This window comes from Lepidochelys kempii, chromosome 1 (assembly GCF_965140285.1).
Source record: "Lepidochelys kempii isolate rLepKem1 chromosome 1, rLepKem1.hap1, whole genome shotgun sequence".
NCBI lineage: Eukaryota > Metazoa > Chordata > Testudines > Cheloniidae > Lepidochelys > Lepidochelys kempii.
The window spans coordinates 252,615,805-252,632,835 of NC_136380.1; the positions used below are offsets into that span (position 1 = coordinate 252,615,805).

Genomic DNA, 17,031 nt, shown 5'->3' on the forward strand with positions numbered 1-17,031 from the left:
TCCCTTACTTTTTATTACTTCTCCAAAGACATGGAGGAATGGTTATGTCTCCTCTTAGTTGTCGGTTCTCTAGGTTATGTGTTCATTTCTCTTAACCTCTCCTTCATATGTCATACTTCCTAAAACTTTTTGCAGTTTTGCTTGCCTTTTGGGTTTTCCCCAGTTTAACAAAGTTCTGTTGCATAAAGCCCAGAACCACATGCAGAATTTTTCATGTGGTCGCTTCAATACCATATAGAAATTTATCTCCCTAGTCCCATAAGTGTTACCTCTGGACAAGATTTTCAAAAAAGACTAGTGTGTTTGAGGGCCCAACCTGAGACACCTTAAAGGGACCAGATTTTCAGAGAGTGTTCTGACCTGCCTTCTGAAAATCAGACCTCTCTGAAATGTCTCAGGTGAGGTTCCCAGAATCACTAGTCACTTTTATAAAGTTTGGTTTCTGTATATAACTTTCAATATACCATGTACTTTGTGCAGCAGCAGCAAAATGCATGTTCCGTGACAAGCTGTAATCTTCAATATTGACAATCAAGGCCTGGTTTTGTCTCTCTGGGTCTCTATAATAAGACTAGAACTATAATATGAGGAAATGGAGTGACCTGACACCTAGCTGGCACTGCAAGGAACGTGGATGCTGCTATTCTTCGATTCTGACAACTGCTTTCTGATAGACTGGCAAGATAACACATACCACAAGCCAGATAAGAGCTACAGTGAGAGGTCAGCTGACAAGCTGTACCAATGCAGGCGATTACTGTATCATCTAGACCAAAAAGTTCCCTTTCTAGTACCAGGCATGTTCCTTCCGTGAGGGCGGCATTCATTAATATTCTTCAGACACAATTCTGAATTCTAAATTCACACAATTCAATATAAAAGTGCTTTTACTCTTGGTTGCAGGAGCTTCTTAAGGATTCCAATACTACTCATTTTTATTTCCATCTCAAGGTAAGAAAATTCTTGAACGTTTTTTGTGTCACAACATCTCTGGCCCTAATCTCACAAGGTAATCAGGACTGGAGATGGTCAACTATTACTTATGTTGGAGACCCACAGGAAACCTAGATTGTTGCATGTAATAGTGCTCGTTATTCAATAAGTGGCACTTTCCCCTCTGAGTCAGTACTGCTACAATGGCTTTGAGGCTGGAGGGACTATGCACCAGTGCCCTTTAGATCAGACCCAAAACTGAAGCCCTTCCCATCCACAGACAGAGATCCCATGGCACATTTCTCCAAATTCTGATGTGGGTAACTACATTCGGTTGATCTAGTTCCCATTGCATTTGACCTGGTATTTTTCACCGCCTCTCTAAAATGTGGCGGTGTGTTGCTGTGTGCTTCTAAACAGCTGCTCTGTGCCTCCCGCAGTTCTAACCACATTTCAGAGGACGGTGATTCCTTTGTGTAGGCATATGTAGCGGGGCAGTGTGGAACAATGGGTAGGGCAGGAAACCTGAGTTCTAGTCCCAGTTCTGCTCTGTGTCCTTGGAAAAGTTTCTGTGTCTTTGTTTCTCCTCCACCCTTTAGATTGTAAGTGTTTCTGTACAGGGATTCTCTCTTGCTATATGTTTGTCCAACACCTACAGCAATGGGCTGTAGGTTTCCAACCATAAGATTGTACATAAGCATATGGAGATATATATAGATATATGTGTGTGTGAATATGAAAACACTTTGGGTTCCTTCAAGATGAAAGGTTTTAACCACTCTCCCTGCAAAGCTTGTAACCTTTCTGCTTCCATATTAATCGCTACTGAGCACAGCTTTCTCTCTTACTTTCAAGCACTACTTGTCCATTGTTATAAAGGAAGGCAGCACATGAGAGACAGAAGGAGAGCTCTGTGCCCTTAAGTAGCAGCAGAGGAAGCTGGGGGAGAGTATGGTGAGGCAAATTTTGCAGAGAGACCTCTTTAAATCCTGTAAGACTGAAGGAGTTTGGAGGGCATCTTCCTCATAGCAACAGAGTGTTTCCCTCACTCTTACATTACTTGTGGTGGGATGGGAGAAGGGAATGCAATGTGAGGCAGATGGCAGCAAGGAACAGAGCTGTGGGCAGCCACAGAGGTCAGTCTAGAGGCCTTGCCTACAGTAAGGGGCCTGGTTCCCTGTATGGGATCCAGTCTAATTCTGCCCAGTGTATGAAACTATGTGCATTAATGAATGATCTTTGCTTTGTTCTTTTAAACTTTCCAGGCCCTTGCTCTCAAAGATATTGCAGGTTCTGGTCCTTTCACTGTGTTTGCACCCAATACAGAAGCATTTAACAGTGAACCAAAAGTAAGTAAGAAAAAGGCAATGAACTTTGGGTGAGTCAGCTGGGAGCTTTTGGATTTGTATGTTATTCTGTCCTTGCCTTTGAACTCCTCCAATTCCTGCCCTAGATTAAAGACTGGATTGTCAATGGAGTGATGCCCCAGATCCTTAGGTACCATATGGTGGGCTGTGCCGGACTTCTCTATAATGACCTGACAACAATTACTAATGTAACCTCACTCCAGGGGGACCCCATCCAGGTCACTTTCTCACAGGTAACAAGATAGCCAAGGTAAAATTGTTAGAATAATAAACTGACCATTTTCATTTGTCATTTTTAAAATCAGAATGTTCCTTTTCCTCCTAAAAATAATAAATAGTATTTAAAATAAGAATTGTCTGTTGCTGATTGCTTTCACAACTGCCACCCTCTCTATTTGCCCCGCTAAGGGTGCAGACTTGCAGTCCTTGCTCATGTGAGTAATTTTTACTCACATGAGTAGCACCATTGATTTTTGTAGGACTACTTGTGTGACTGAGGGTTGCAGGATCAAGCCCTAAATTACTAAAACTGGAGCCCTATTTATTGCAAGTCTATTGCAAGCAGTGAGTTGGCCTCTCATGGTAAAGAGTTTTCATCTCAGCATTTCCCTCCTGCACATTTCCATAGAGAACACTTTTTTTGTTTACCTTTTCAGAATTCTGTGTACCTGAATACCAAGGCTAAGATTATATTCAGCGATACTGTCAGCACAAATGGTGTGATACACCTCATAGATAAAATCCTACTTCCACAACACATGCAGGAATTCCCTAAGGGGCAATCGGGGACTGAGCGGGTACGTACCTCATTCCTGTAGCATTCTGCTACAGTCTAATCTGGAATGTTTCTTGCCAATTACCATTTGGCATAGTAGTTACAACCAAAGCATTGGCATTATAAAGCCCCTATACTGAATGATTAGCATAGTTTTACAGTGTTGTATATTTAAAATTCTTTAGAATCATTCCTACATTAAATTTATATTAAAGATGTTCTGCTTTGTAAAGACCTTTAAGGTGGCTTTGATTTCACAGTAAGGTCAAATTAATCGACGACGTTACTGGTCATATGCTAGTGGTAAATAAGTAGATGTACAAGATCAAACATGCCAAATACCTTCTTACTAAATCTATATCCAATTTATTTCCCAGACAAGACAAGTAAGCCCATTTAATATTCTTATCTTTCTAGGAAAGCCTTAAAATGGTTGCAGCCAAACAAGGATACATCATGTTCAGCAACTTGCTAGAGGTAAGAGAATCCAGGAGGCAATGACCATTTGGCACAGTTTTGTGAAATTGGCACACAGCCTGAGTGATGGGCCTGTGTACAGTGTGGAATGGGGCACAGGCTCCCTCCCCACAAGCTATGGAGGAGCCCCTGCAATCAGTTCTCTCACCTTCCACATGGGAGAATGGCAGACAGGTCTGAGCACTCATGGGTCCCTAAGATCCATCCCCTCCCTGTGTGCTAAAACTTTTTGGCCCGGATTTGTAAAAATGGGCTCCTAAGCTCAGAGATAGGCACGTAAATAAGTGGCCTGATCCCTAATAAGAGTTGCTGGGTGGTCAGCACTTTTGAAAATCAGCTTCAGAATAGACTTAGAAACCTAAATGTAGACACCCACTTTTTAAAATCTTTGCTTTGTGCCCAGGAAGGCAAAAATACAGGCCATTTACTAGGAAGGCTATGATCTATTCAGCATCCTCGCTGCTGGGCCAATTCACTCCTAGCTACAGTACATGTTTCTCAGAGTTTATCCTTTACAGTGGGTGTAATTTTACAGTAAGAAAAAAAATCACTCATTTTTTCTATGTTGCAGAATGCCGGTTTGATGAGTGTAATCAATGATCCTCTTCATAAACCAGTCACCTTGTTCTGGCCTACTGATGAAGCTCTCAGAGCTCTGCCTAAGGAACAGCAGGATTTCCTGTTTAAAAAATCTAACAAGGACAAACTGGTGCAATATCTGAGATTCCATGTCATCAGAGATGCTAAGGTGCTTTCAAACAATTCCTGATTTGTTTAGAAGAAGCATTGCTAAAACTGTTCTCCAACACCAAATCTTCCCACTCTGTGTATTTCTTTCACAGATTTTAGCCTGTGAGCTCCCCAGCTCCAATTCTCTGAAGACCCTTCAAGGTTCTGATCTCAGTGTAAAATGTGGGGATAACAACAACTCTATTGTAAGTGGTTAACATACGAGCACATTGGGAATCCTCATGGAATGTACTATTTAATAACATAGGCCTTGATACTACATTGGGAACCAATAATGCAAATCCCTCTATGCCTATGCAGAGCCTCCCTAAGGTATTAACAACCCTGGAATTAATGGTGCTCCACATATGCATAGTGGTCCACATTAGCATATCCCCGTGCAAGAGTAGAGGCTTAGAAAACAGATCCACAGGTTTGTGATTTGCCTTACAGGTACAGTGACTTATTGAAGAATAATTTTCTTTATCATAAGGGAGTAGTCTCTCTAAATAACTGGCTGGCACATACCTCAAAAGAGAAATACCACCATGCCTCAGGCCCAGATCCTCAAATGTAGCTGAGTTCAATGGGAGTTAGGTGCCTAAATACCTTTGAGGATGTAGGCCTTAGCAGGTAACACATCAAAATATAAAATGAGCTCACACAAAGTGAAGTTGACTCTGGGAGAAGAGCCCTAAGTGTACGATGTACAGTATGGGCTACATTTTAGCACTAAGGACTTGCAAATTATTATTGCCTAGATCAGTGGTTCCCAAACTAGTTCCACCGCTTGTGCAGGGAAAGCCCTTGGCAGGATGGGACGGTTTGTTTACCTGCCGCGTCTGCAGGTTTGGCTAATCGCAGCTCCCAGTGGCCGCGGTTCGCCGCTCCAGGCCAATGGGGACTGCGGGAAGTGGTGTGGGCCAAGGGATGTACTGGGCACCTCTTCCAGCAGCTCCCCTTGGCCTCGAGCGGCGAACTGCGGCCCCTGGGAGCGGCGAACTGCGGCCCCTGGGAGCGGCGAACCGCGGCCCCTGGGAGCGGCAAACCGCGGCCCCTGGGAGCCACGATCAGCCGAACCTGCGGACGCGGCAGGTAAACAAACCAGCCCGGCCCACCAGGGGCTTTCCCTGAACAAGCAGCAGAACAAGTCTGGGAACCACTGGCCTAGATACAAACCTGTACAAAATCTGTTGTGCAAACTGCATGGTTTGTGTGTGTGAGCACCTGTTTGCACTCAGGTGCACTGACTTTGCAGGTAGGTGTTTCTGAACATTTGGCCTTATGTGAATATACACTGAATAAGGAGACACCATGACTGTTATGAAGGAGCACACTGCATACTCTTGTGGGGGAGGGGATTCATGGGTGATGGCATCTGCCTACCATTCCCTCTGGCACCATGGGGGGCATGGCAAACTGGGTCACCCCCACCTTAGAGACAGGGGTTTGCATGCGTAAGCCCAGTGGGAAATGCTGTTATCCCATCTGGAAATGATATGCAATTTTACTTTGTAAGAGAGAGAACTGGCTTCAAAGGAAGATTTATATTCTTACTAATTCCTGAACAGGAACTGCACATGGACTGAACCAAGCATCCAGTGAAGCAGACTCCTTATTTTGTGCGATTGTCTTCTTGCCTCTCTCTCAGGGTGACCTCTTTCTGAATGACAGGAGGTGTAGGATAGTGCAGCGGTACCTGGAGTTTGATGGTGGCATCGCTTACGGGATTGACTGCATGTTAATGGACCCCACCCTTGGCGGGCGATGTGACAATTTTATCACTGCAGATTTCTCGGTCAGTCAGTCCTTCAGTTCAGTTCTGTGACCCTTGGGGAAATGTGAAATGTAGGCCAAATCCTGGCCGCACTGAAGTCAATGGCAAACCTCCCATTGATTCCAATGCAGTCAGGATTTGGCTGCAGGTCTGAAACTGTTTAAATGCTACTTTGGGTTTGTCTGGTGGGAAGCCTAGGGTGGATCTTGACTAACTAAAATAAAGTATCAGGGGGCAGCCGTGTTAATCTGTATCCACAAAAACAACAAGGAGTCCAGTGGCACCTTAAAGACTAACAGATTTATTTGGGCATAAGCTTTCGTGGGTAAAAAACCCACTTCTTCAGAAAGGTGAGGTATGGTGCCTAAAAGATACACTAAGGTCCACCTGCAACTACGGTAAGTAAAAGAGCAACGTTAGGCTGGGATTAGCTAAAACATGTTAGCTAACCCTGACCTAATTTCAGCCACTTCTCCTAGTCTAGACAAACCCTTTATGGACAAATATGACTATGAACAGAGTGCAAAAATTAATTCTCTTTGAAGCCTTTTGAATAATGCATGTTGAGAGAGCCAAATAAAGTTACCACCTCTAAGAGGATGATGCTATTACTGGCTAATGCTGTCTGCCTTCGCAGAAACATGTAAAAGTCTATTATAATACATCTACATGTGTATTATCATAACACAAAGGGGATTTTTTTCCTGACCCTAGATGGTGATCCCTATAAGCAGGAGGATTGTTAGTGCTTATTTTTAGCTTAACTGGTATGTCTGTGGATGCTTCTGCTCTTTGTATAAATATCTATATCTAGAAACTCTCATACTCACAAGGTGCTCATTTACTATGTTGATGAGGGCCATATCAGTTTCTAAAGAGAAATAACAATATGGCCAAAAAACCACTAGTGGTTTTGAGTCCTCAGCTTGAGTCACCTTAAAGTGGCTTGCTTAGGGTGGGTCCCCAGCACTTTATGAAATCAGGTGTCTTAAAGCATCTCAAATTGGACATCCAAATCGGAGACACCCCAAATCCATCGTCACTTTTGCCAGTGTAGGCCTATGTACAAATAGATAAATACATCTCCCCCTCTTACCTATTTAGCTTAATAGCAAATTTGCACTTCCAGAACTATTCTACTGTGAAATTTCATTTCTCTTTCATTTCGTTAAATTGACTTAATGTACCTGTTTTGTTGTCATTTTCCTTTACTTTTTCCCCTCTGTTATCTCTTTTGGAAAGCTCCTATAACTTATACAAGTAATGAAATTGGATGTTTTTAAAAGTAGTCTTCTCTGGACATTAATTTTAACTGCCTATGTAAAAGTAGACACTTTTCTGGTGCTTTCAAACAGCTTTTTGTTGTTCTTATTTTTAAATATGTTTTTCCCTTTCTACAACAGGGAGATTGTGTTGGCTGTTACAATAACCCTAAATGCCCTACAGCGACTAAACCAAAGGTAATAGTAGCTTTTTAAGGCAGTCTAATCGACAGGCTTCCGTGCACTGCACAATAATAAACTAAAATAACACACACTTTCAAAGAACAGTAGAGCTGTGAGCAATGAAATCACTTGTTTAAATGGAACAATAAAATCCCAGTCCTCCTGGAGTCAGTAGTGGGTTACAGATCTGATACACAGTGAATGCTTCCATTGGCTTCTGTGGGTTCTGGATTAGGCCCTGTCACATCAGCCTTTCCCCATTAAGAATTCTGATCAAATCCTATTAGGTCAGAAGTGACAGAGAGTTTGGTGGTCTCACCCTCGCACATACTGCACACCAAAAATTCACTTGGTGCTTCTGTTCATGTGGCAGGTTGTGTTATAGTGAGCAGAGTGGACCTACAAGCTAGAGGAGAGTGGCAGGGTCAAAGTGCATGGTCAGCATTTTGTCTGGCATTAGCTACTGTAGGAACCTTAAACATTTACCAGCACTAAATTTATCTACAGACATTTTAATAATTAAAAAGAAAGTTTAGACTGGCATACTCTTTGTTCTCAAGTTTGCCTGTTTCTATCTACCGAATCTTCAATGAGAGCTCCAGAAAACTGGCTTGAATATTTATCCTAGTCTGAACATTACAGGCCAGATCCTCAGTTGGTGTAAATAGCCCTAATGCAATTGATTTCATTGGAGCTGGGCCCGCATACACCAGCTGAGGTTCTGGACCATGGGGCCCTTCTCTTCTAGATGACTGGTTCAAATCCAGTCTAAGGCAGTAGTGACCAAAAGTTACTACCATCTGATGGCTCATGTGAAATGAATGAGGCGGTGCCAGCTCTCTTCTGATGTGTCCTCCCCCTTTATTGCTACCTGTTGGCTGTCCTAGAAGAAAGGCCATAGATTAAATGGGCAGGAAGCCTGAACTACCTCTTTCCTCAGAGTTAGCCTCATCACATCAGGGCTGAAGCATAGTGAGGGAAGCTTGCACCACTACTGCCCATGCTTTGCTTTTTCTGTAGGTGGATCACTTTGATCTCCAGGGCTGTCAATTTGATCAGCTCTGCATTAAAAAAACACACTGAGTTAAAAATAAATACACAGAACATTCAATCACCTTTGTTTTTATCCCCCTGTGTAATGTTTAGGGAGGGATTCAGAAGTGTACATACCAATTCTATGGCAGGAGCCTAGATGGCTGTCGCCAGGATTGTTCGATGGTCGTCTGGATTGCAAAGTGCTGTCAAAGCTACTATGGGCGAGACTGCCAAGGTAGGATTGCTCTGATTAACTTTTGAGATCATAGAATCATAGAATATCAGGGTTGGAAGGGACCTCAGGAGGTCATCTAGTCCAACCCCCTGCTCAAAGCAGGACCAATTCCCAATTTTTGCCCCAAATCCCTAAATGGCCCCCTCAAGGATTGAACTCACAACCCTGGGTTTAGCAGGCCAGTGCTCAAACCACTGAGCTATCCCTCCCCCCCAAATCTCTCTGGGAATAGCTGCCTGACACCACAAGGTGACAAAGCAATTCATGATTGGAGATTTTTAAGAGCAGGTTAGACAAACACCTGTCAGGGATGGGCTAGATAATACTTAGTCCTGCCATGCGTGCAGGGGACTGGACTAGATGACCTCTCGAGGAGGTCCCTTCCAGTCCTGCGATTCTATAATTATATTTAATTGTTTAAAAGGAATATTGAATAAAGTCCTGCAATCATGACTATGCATGAGTCATGACAGGCTTCATGGTCTAGTGTACTGAGTATACTAGTGTGCTGACTAAGAAACAGGAGCTGCTGAGATGTAATCTCAGCTCTGTCAGAGATTTGCTCTATGACCAGGGATAACCTCTCTCTGTCTATGTTCCCTCTTCGTAAAACAGGGTAATACTGCAGTGAGAGTTCATTCATGCATAAGTAACATTATTATTTTCCACTCCAAATAATAACTTAAATATGCTCAAAAAGGTTCTTTTTTATGTTAGCAATTTGTAAACTCCATGTTGATAAAGAAGAGTAAAATTAATGTTATAAAGAGTAAATATTGTTTTGTTGTGACATTGCATGGAGACATATTTCAGCCATTTGAAAAAATACAAAAGATGTGAGGACCATATCATGTGCCATTCTGGGGAATGACATCAAAATGCATTAAACACATGTGCTAGAATTCACAGCCAGTACATGAGCCTTCGTGTATCTGATATGAGTTCAAAGAGCATTAAGCATTAATGGGGCTGTGGGGCCCTGTTAGTTTTAACAAGTATTGACTTTGAAAACCACAGCCGTGGGGAATCACTACCAAGGCTGGTTCTGTATCATCTAACTAACTTCCCAACCTTCACTCAGCTACACCAACATGCTTGCCAAATGTCATGTGTTTTAATCCAAGCAGTTGTTGGCTTTGACTTCACCAGAGCTCTGCATGGGCTCAGGGGTTCATCCACGTGGATCAGATTGCAGTCCTGGGGGCCAAGAGTCTAAATGAGTGGGCTCCAGGTTACATCCTTCAAGTAAATGAGGTTGTATGAATCCACTGTGGTCCACTAAGTGTGTATGGGGGGATTTTCAAAAGCACCTAAAGGATTTAGGAACACATTTTATGAACTAACATTTTTGTGCTCAAAGATTTTCTAAAACCAGTTTTCTTAGAAAACAAACTTGTAAACACAAGGCAGAGCTGAACAGAACTGACTCACTGCATTTTATCCTTCCTAGCCTGCCCAGGAGGGCCAGAGACCCCGTGTAATAATCATGGTTTATGTAACGACGGATACTCAGGAACCGGAGAGTGTAAATGCAACAGTGGCTTCAATGGGACTTCATGTGAGCTGTGTTTGCCGGGAAGATATGGCTCTGATTGTACATGTATGTTTCAGCCTTATTTCTGAATTAATATCTGATTAAAATATACTATTTTTCTATATTTATTTTTGAAGCAGAAAAAATATTTTAATGTATATTCTTTGCTCTTCCATTTCAAAATTGACACGTGGCTGCCATAGCCCGCACAGTGGTTGAAGATCACTACCATGCAGAGAGCCAACACAAGACCTCAGAGTAGGGTTTACATGGGACTTTAGTGGTACATAGGCTTGTGTTGGCCTTCTACACTGGGGTGAATTTCACCCACTCCTCCTATCAATTATACTATACAGTTCCATTTTGCAGTAACATGAAGCAAGTTGAGGCTTCACTTCTTGCTTGATCTACAGTCCTGTTTAATCAAAATATAGCTGTCTCCCAACCCCAGCAACAGACAAGACAATAGAATGGAAACACTGATAAAACACAAGAAATCAGAAGGATGTTTCATGGCTATTAAAGGCAACACTTTATACTTAGCATATGAAAAAGAGAGTAACACAGGAGGGGAAATTAATTTGTGGAGAGGGCCAGCAGAAGGCCTATGCTCCATGGAAGTTCCTACATAATCCCTCAATTGTGGGCTTAAGTGGGACATCCTAGGTGCGTTGGCCTTGTGCATCCTCACAGGGGTAAATTTCATCCTAGATTAAAAAAATTATTCTCAGCATAAAGGCTTTAGTTGAGAGACTAAAGATAGCAGAAGAGATGGGCTATTAACTCTTTCACCGTAAATTACTGTTTTCAATCCAACACAGTTTTGTAGTAACTAGCACTAACCCATAAGGTTAGGTTATGCATGCAAAAGTTCCAATGCTTACCCAAAGTTTATCCATTTGACATCTGTTGTATGGGAATTTGTATGTTTATGGCACTATATAAACTATCAATCTGAACCTCAAACTCTTATGTTTACTAAACAAAAAGCCAAAAAGGTCTTGTGGCCCTATATTTTTTTTTAATATACATAACTCATTTGTTTATATAAATCAAATATTAATTTACTAGGTTAAACCCTTCACAAATCAAAAGACAAAGTGTGAAATCCTGGCTCCACTGGAAGTTTTGCCGCTGATTTCTATGAGCCCAGAATTTCACCCATAGAATCAGAACTGCTTGTAAGCCAAATCCCATGCCATTACTTTCCCACATACAAAAAACAACATTCCTGGCAAAGGGGTGGGTCAGCAGAACCAAAACTCCATTAAATAGCAAAACACATAAAGAACTATCAATAATAAAGATTCTTCATGAGAGACCAGCTCTATTGCTTGATACATCCACAAAGAAAGCTCTACTACTCAATGAAGAAATACTTTGTGCTTAAAGTTTCAGGGCATGGGGGAAGAGGCACATCCCCCTACTATAAAAAAAAATCATCCCCATTCAGACACCTTTAGTCAGTCATGAAAAACAGCTGAGATATTTTTGAGGGTAAGAATATGTGTGAGCAGGTAACTTTTACACTTGCTTGAAGACAAAGTCAACCTACCCTGCAAATCCCAGCTTTGACCTTTTTAACAATCAAATGAACAATCAGACAACATGAAGGCCAGTCTGAGCCTGCTTCCCAGGTCTGACTGCTCAGAGGGTTCCTCTTTCAGGCTGCTCAGCCCCCGCCCCTTAAATCCTCTATCTGAGATCTCTCTAACAGAGCAACTCAACATGCTTGTTAAAGTTTGTTAACTCTCTTTATTCCCTCTGGCTAGAGAGCCCTCCCTCCAAGTTTGACATAACTGACAGTTGTTGCATGCTAAGCCTGGTTTCCACCTATGTCTCTAAGACAGACCACTAACCCCTTCCTGCCATGGGCCTGTGTGGTTTTCTGACGTTGCTCTAGGGAAGAATTTTCCTTTCCTAATTACTATTCTGTCTATGATCAATCTACATTGATCTACATCAATCTTCAAGCAGGTGGGGGTATAGCTCAGGGGTAGAGCATTTGACTGCAGATCAAGAGGTTCTTCCTGTTCAAATCCAGGTGCCCCCTTTGGGGGGAGGGATAGCTCAGTGGTTTGAGCATTGGCCTGCTAAACCCAGCATTGTGAATGTAATCCTTGAGGGGGCCATTAGGGATCTGGGGAAAAAATTGGGCAGCTTTGAGCAGGGGGTTAGATTAGATGACCTCCTGAGGTCCCTTCCAACCCTGATATTCTATGATTCTACATTCCCTTTACAGCCTGCAACTGCAAGGCCCATGGACAATGTGATGAAGGAATCTCTGGATCAGGACAATGTTTCTGTGAAACTGGATGGACTGGTCGATTCTGTGAAACCAAACTAGGTCTGTATCTTCTCATCAGAATCTGTTGCAAAACAATAGGTTACAGCGCTCCCAGCGAGTTTAATCAAATCAGTTGTTTTAATGCGGTGGACATAGCAAGACAGGGTTAATAATACCAGAAATCCTGCTTTGTGCAGGATAAATGGTGAAGGAGAGTATTTTGCTTTTGGTACAAGGAGGATTGAAAGCTATAAACAAAACTATATTGTGCTACACTATGCCATGATCTGCATGGCACACAAAAAAATTCTGCAATTCCTCTAAAGTTGGAGCTCTGTAAACCTGCTTGAGGACTGACTGCAAAATGTATCAAAGGTGTTCTTGACTCAGGATCAATTCCATCTACACACAAATTGCACTAACACAGGGCTTAGACCCAGAGTCCCAGGCCCACATGGAGGTGAAGGATCTGACCGTGAGTCAAACCCTATTGCTCTGAAGTGTAGAGGAGCTCTGCTGGACTAGTGCTGTGGGAGTCTGCCAAAAATATCCCATGGGCCAACTGGGGGGAGGGGTAGCTCAGTGGTTTGAGCTTTGGCCTGCTAAACCCAGGGTTGCGAGTTCAATCCTTGAGGGGGCCATTTACGGGTATGGGGCAAAAATTGGGGATTGGTCCTGCTTTGAGCAGGGGGTTGGACTAGATGACCTCCTGAGGTCCCTTCCAACCCTGATATTCTATGATTCTAACTCTTTGTGTCCTCTGGACAGTCAAGTTTTCCCATGCTGCACCACAAAAAAAGGGCTAGAGCAACCACAGTTTGGGGGGTGCCAGGGATATGGGTGGTTGACTCAGGCCAACATAATGCACTGTAGATTCTGGAGCCCCAGCTTGGGACCCATGATTCAACAATTCCTAACCTAGGGTTACAAATAAGTGTGTAGATTCTGGAGCCCCAGCTTGGGACCCATGATTCAACAATTCCTAACCTAGGGTTACAAATAAGTGTAGACACTCAAGCACTAGTTTAACAAGCCCAGGGTCTGCTAACTCGAGTTCTACTAATCCTGGGTTTACATTGCAGTCTACACAAGCCTATTGTGTTTGGAACCAAAGACAACTGAATGAGATGCAGGCAGCAGCAGTGCACAGGGACTCAGCACAGAGACTCTTCATTAATGTTACTACCAGTCAAAAAGAGCCTGACGTACCAGTTGCTGAGTATCACTAATCTAGTTCCTCTCCCTGCTGTACAGCAGCAATGGTGTCTGTGTCAGATGCAGATGTCTTTGTCTACTCTGGGATTGCTCAGGTGTTGGTGAATCCATGACTCCTTTTAGCAGATTATTCTGTTGTCCTATGTGAGCAGGCAGCATGGTCCAGTGCATTGTTTCTCAACGATCAGTCCGTGGACCGGCACCAGTCCCTGAGCTCTCCCAGACACAGTTTAGGAAGGCAGCAAGCCAGTCCCTGGTATCAAAAAGGTTGAGAAATGCTGGTCTCGTGTATCAACCACAGGATGGAGAACTGAGACCAGAGAGTTCTAATCCCAGCTGTCATAATGGACTTCAACAAGTTGCTTACCCACTCTGCGGCTTTGACCTTGTCTGTAAAATAGGGATACTATTTACTGGCAATACTGAACAATTGGGGAAAAAAATCATTTTGGGTTGAATCAAAACTAAAATTTTAGGCATTCAAGGTTTTTTTAAACAATTTCATTTCATTTAATAAAATGAAAGGAAATTGTGAAACAAAAAGTCATTTCAAATAAAAAAATCAAAGTATTTATTTTGAAAATGTCAAAATGAAATGTTTTGATTTTTTTCTTTTTGTAGACTTTTTTTAACTGAAACTATTTGGTAACATTGACAGAAATTCACAAAATGTTTTAGTGTCAGAGAATTTGCATTTTTCACTGAAAAAATGTTTTGGTCAAAAAACTTCATCCAAGTCTACCTCCCAGGGATGTTAGGAGGATTAATTAAAAAGAAAAGGAGTACTTGTGGCACCTTAGAGACTAACCAATTTATTTGAGCATGAGCTTTCGTGAGCTACAGCTCACTTCATCGGATGCATGCCGTGGAAACTGTAGCAGACTTTATATATACACAGAGAATATGAGAAAATACCTCCTCCCACCCCACTGTCCAGCTGGTAATAGCTTATCTAAAGTGATCATCAGGTGGGCCATTTCCAGCACAAATCCAGGTTTTCTCACCCTCCACCCCCCCACACAAATTCACTCTCCTGCTGGTGATAGCCCATCCAAAGTGACAACTCTTTACACAATGTGCATGATAATAAAGTTGGGCAATTTCCTGCACAAATCCAGGTTATCTCACCCCCTCACCCCCCTCCCAAGAACCACACACACAAACTCACTATCCTGCTGGTAATAGCTCATCCAAAGTGACCATTCTCCCTACAATGTGCATAATTAAGGTGGGCCATTTCCAGCACAAATCCAGGTTTTCTCACATCCCCCCCACCCCCATCCCCATACGCACACAAACTCACTCTCCTGCTGGTAAAACCCCTTCAAAACTGAGCACTCTCCAAGTTTAAATCCAAGTTAAACCAGAACATCTGGGGGGGGGGGGGGGCGGGGAGATAGGAAAAAACAAGAGGAAATAGGCTACCTTGCATAATGACTTAGCCACTCCCAGTCTCTATTTAAGCCTAAATTAATAGTATCCAATTTGCAAATGAATTCCAATTCAGCAGTTTCTCGCTGGAGTCTGGATTTGAAGTTTTTTTGTTTTAAGATAGCGACCTTCATGTCTGTGATTGCGTGACCAGAGAGATTGAAGTGTTCTCCGACTGGTTTATGAATGTTATAATTCTTGACATCTGATTTGTGTCCATTTATTCTTTTACGTAGAGACTGTCCAGTTTGACCAATGTACATGGCAGAGGGGCATTGCTGGCACCAATGTGATATATGCCATCATGTGCCAGCAATGCCCCTCTGCCATGTACATTGGTCAAACTGGACAGTCTCTACGTAAAAGAATAAATGGACACAAATCAGATGTCAAGAATTATAACATTCATAAACCAGTCGGAGAACACTTCAATCTCTCTGGTCACGCAATCACAGACATGAAGGTCGCTATCTTAAAACAAAAAAACTTCAAATCCAGACTCCAGCGAGAAACTGCTGAATTGGAATTCATTTGCAAATTGGATACTATTAATTTAGGCTTAAATAGAGACTGGGAGTGGCTAAGTCATTATGCAAGGTAGCCTGTGTCCTCTTGTTTTTTCCTATCTCCCCGCCCCCCCCCCCCCCCCAGATGTTCTGGTTTAACTTGGATTTAAACTTGGAGAGTGCTCAGTTTTGAAGGGGTTTTACCAGCAGGAGAGTGAGTTTGTGTGCGTATGGGGATGGGGGTGGGGGGGATGTGAGAAAACCTGGATTTGTGCTGGAAATGGCCCACCTTAATTATGCACATTGTAGGGAGAATGGTCACTTTGGATGAGCTATTACCAGCAGGATAGTGAGTTTGTGTGTGTGGTTCTTGGGAGGGGGGTGAGGGGGTGAGATAACCTGGATTTGTGCAGGAAATGGCCCAACTTTATTATCATGCACATTGTGTAAAGAGTTGTCACTTTGGATGGGCTATCACCAGCAGGAGAGTGAATTTGTGTGGGGGGGTGGAGGGTGAGAAAACCTGGATTTGTGCTGGAAATGGCCCACCTGATGATCACTTTAGATAAGCTATTACCAGCTGGACAGTGGGGTGGGAGGAGGTATTTTCTCATATTCTCTGTGTATATATAAAGTCTGCTACAGTTTCCACGGCATGCATCCGATGAAGTGAGCTGTAGCTCACGAAAGCTCATGCTCAAATAAATTGGTTAGTCTCTAAGGTGCCACAAGTACTCCTTTTCTTTTTGCGAATACAGACTAACATGGCTGTTACTCTGAAACCGAGGATTAATTAGTTATTGTTTAAAAAGTGCTTTGAAAATGTAAGCACTACATGTTTGCAAAATACAATAATTGTAGATGAACATATGTTTTGAAAACTGTATTTAATATCAATTCAAACAACATCCCCTTTTATAATATCAGGCTATTACTGTAAATGTGCTTCAGAGTAATGAAGATCATTTCACTTACAACTGATTAGCATCAAAGCATGGCCCAGTAGATAGAGCTTTAAATGAGGATTTGCATTCTGTTCCTGCACTGACCTGCTATGTGCTCTGGGACAAATCACTTCACTCTTGTTTGCCCATCTGTAAAATGGAAATAATGATGCTTACTGCCAGCATAAAGAGCTTTGAGATCTATGATAAAATACAATATGATAGAATACAAGAGCAAGGCATTGTATTCTGTGGTGATATGAATTGTCTCACAGGTTTTTAAGTAAACATGTACTGTATACAAGTTTTCCTTTATTCTCTAGATGAGAGCACATTTTTAA

At 42.5% G+C, this 17,031-nt stretch overlaps 1 protein-coding gene across 1 annotated transcript in view; it reads left to right on the forward strand.

The window, feature by feature from the left end:
• STAB2 (stabilin 2) overlaps nucleotides 1–17,031 on the forward strand; it is a 137,008-nt gene that overhangs the window by 101,745 nt on the left and 18,232 nt on the right. The window contains exons 46-57 of the mRNA XM_073323666.2: nucleotides 904–951; nucleotides 2,199–2,282; nucleotides 2,387–2,533; nucleotides 2,957–3,097; nucleotides 3,493–3,552; nucleotides 4,124–4,300; nucleotides 4,395–4,487; nucleotides 5,933–6,079; nucleotides 7,462–7,518; nucleotides 8,650–8,773; nucleotides 10,224–10,373; nucleotides 12,550–12,654. Coding sequence (XP_073179767.1) covers nucleotides 904–951; nucleotides 2,199–2,282; nucleotides 2,387–2,533; nucleotides 2,957–3,097; nucleotides 3,493–3,552; nucleotides 4,124–4,300; nucleotides 4,395–4,487; nucleotides 5,933–6,079; nucleotides 7,462–7,518; nucleotides 8,650–8,773; nucleotides 10,224–10,373; nucleotides 12,550–12,654 — 1,333 coding nt within the window. The remainder of the gene's footprint in view (nucleotides 1–903; nucleotides 952–2,198; nucleotides 2,283–2,386; nucleotides 2,534–2,956; nucleotides 3,098–3,492; nucleotides 3,553–4,123; nucleotides 4,301–4,394; nucleotides 4,488–5,932; nucleotides 6,080–7,461; nucleotides 7,519–8,649; nucleotides 8,774–10,223; nucleotides 10,374–12,549; nucleotides 12,655–17,031) is intronic.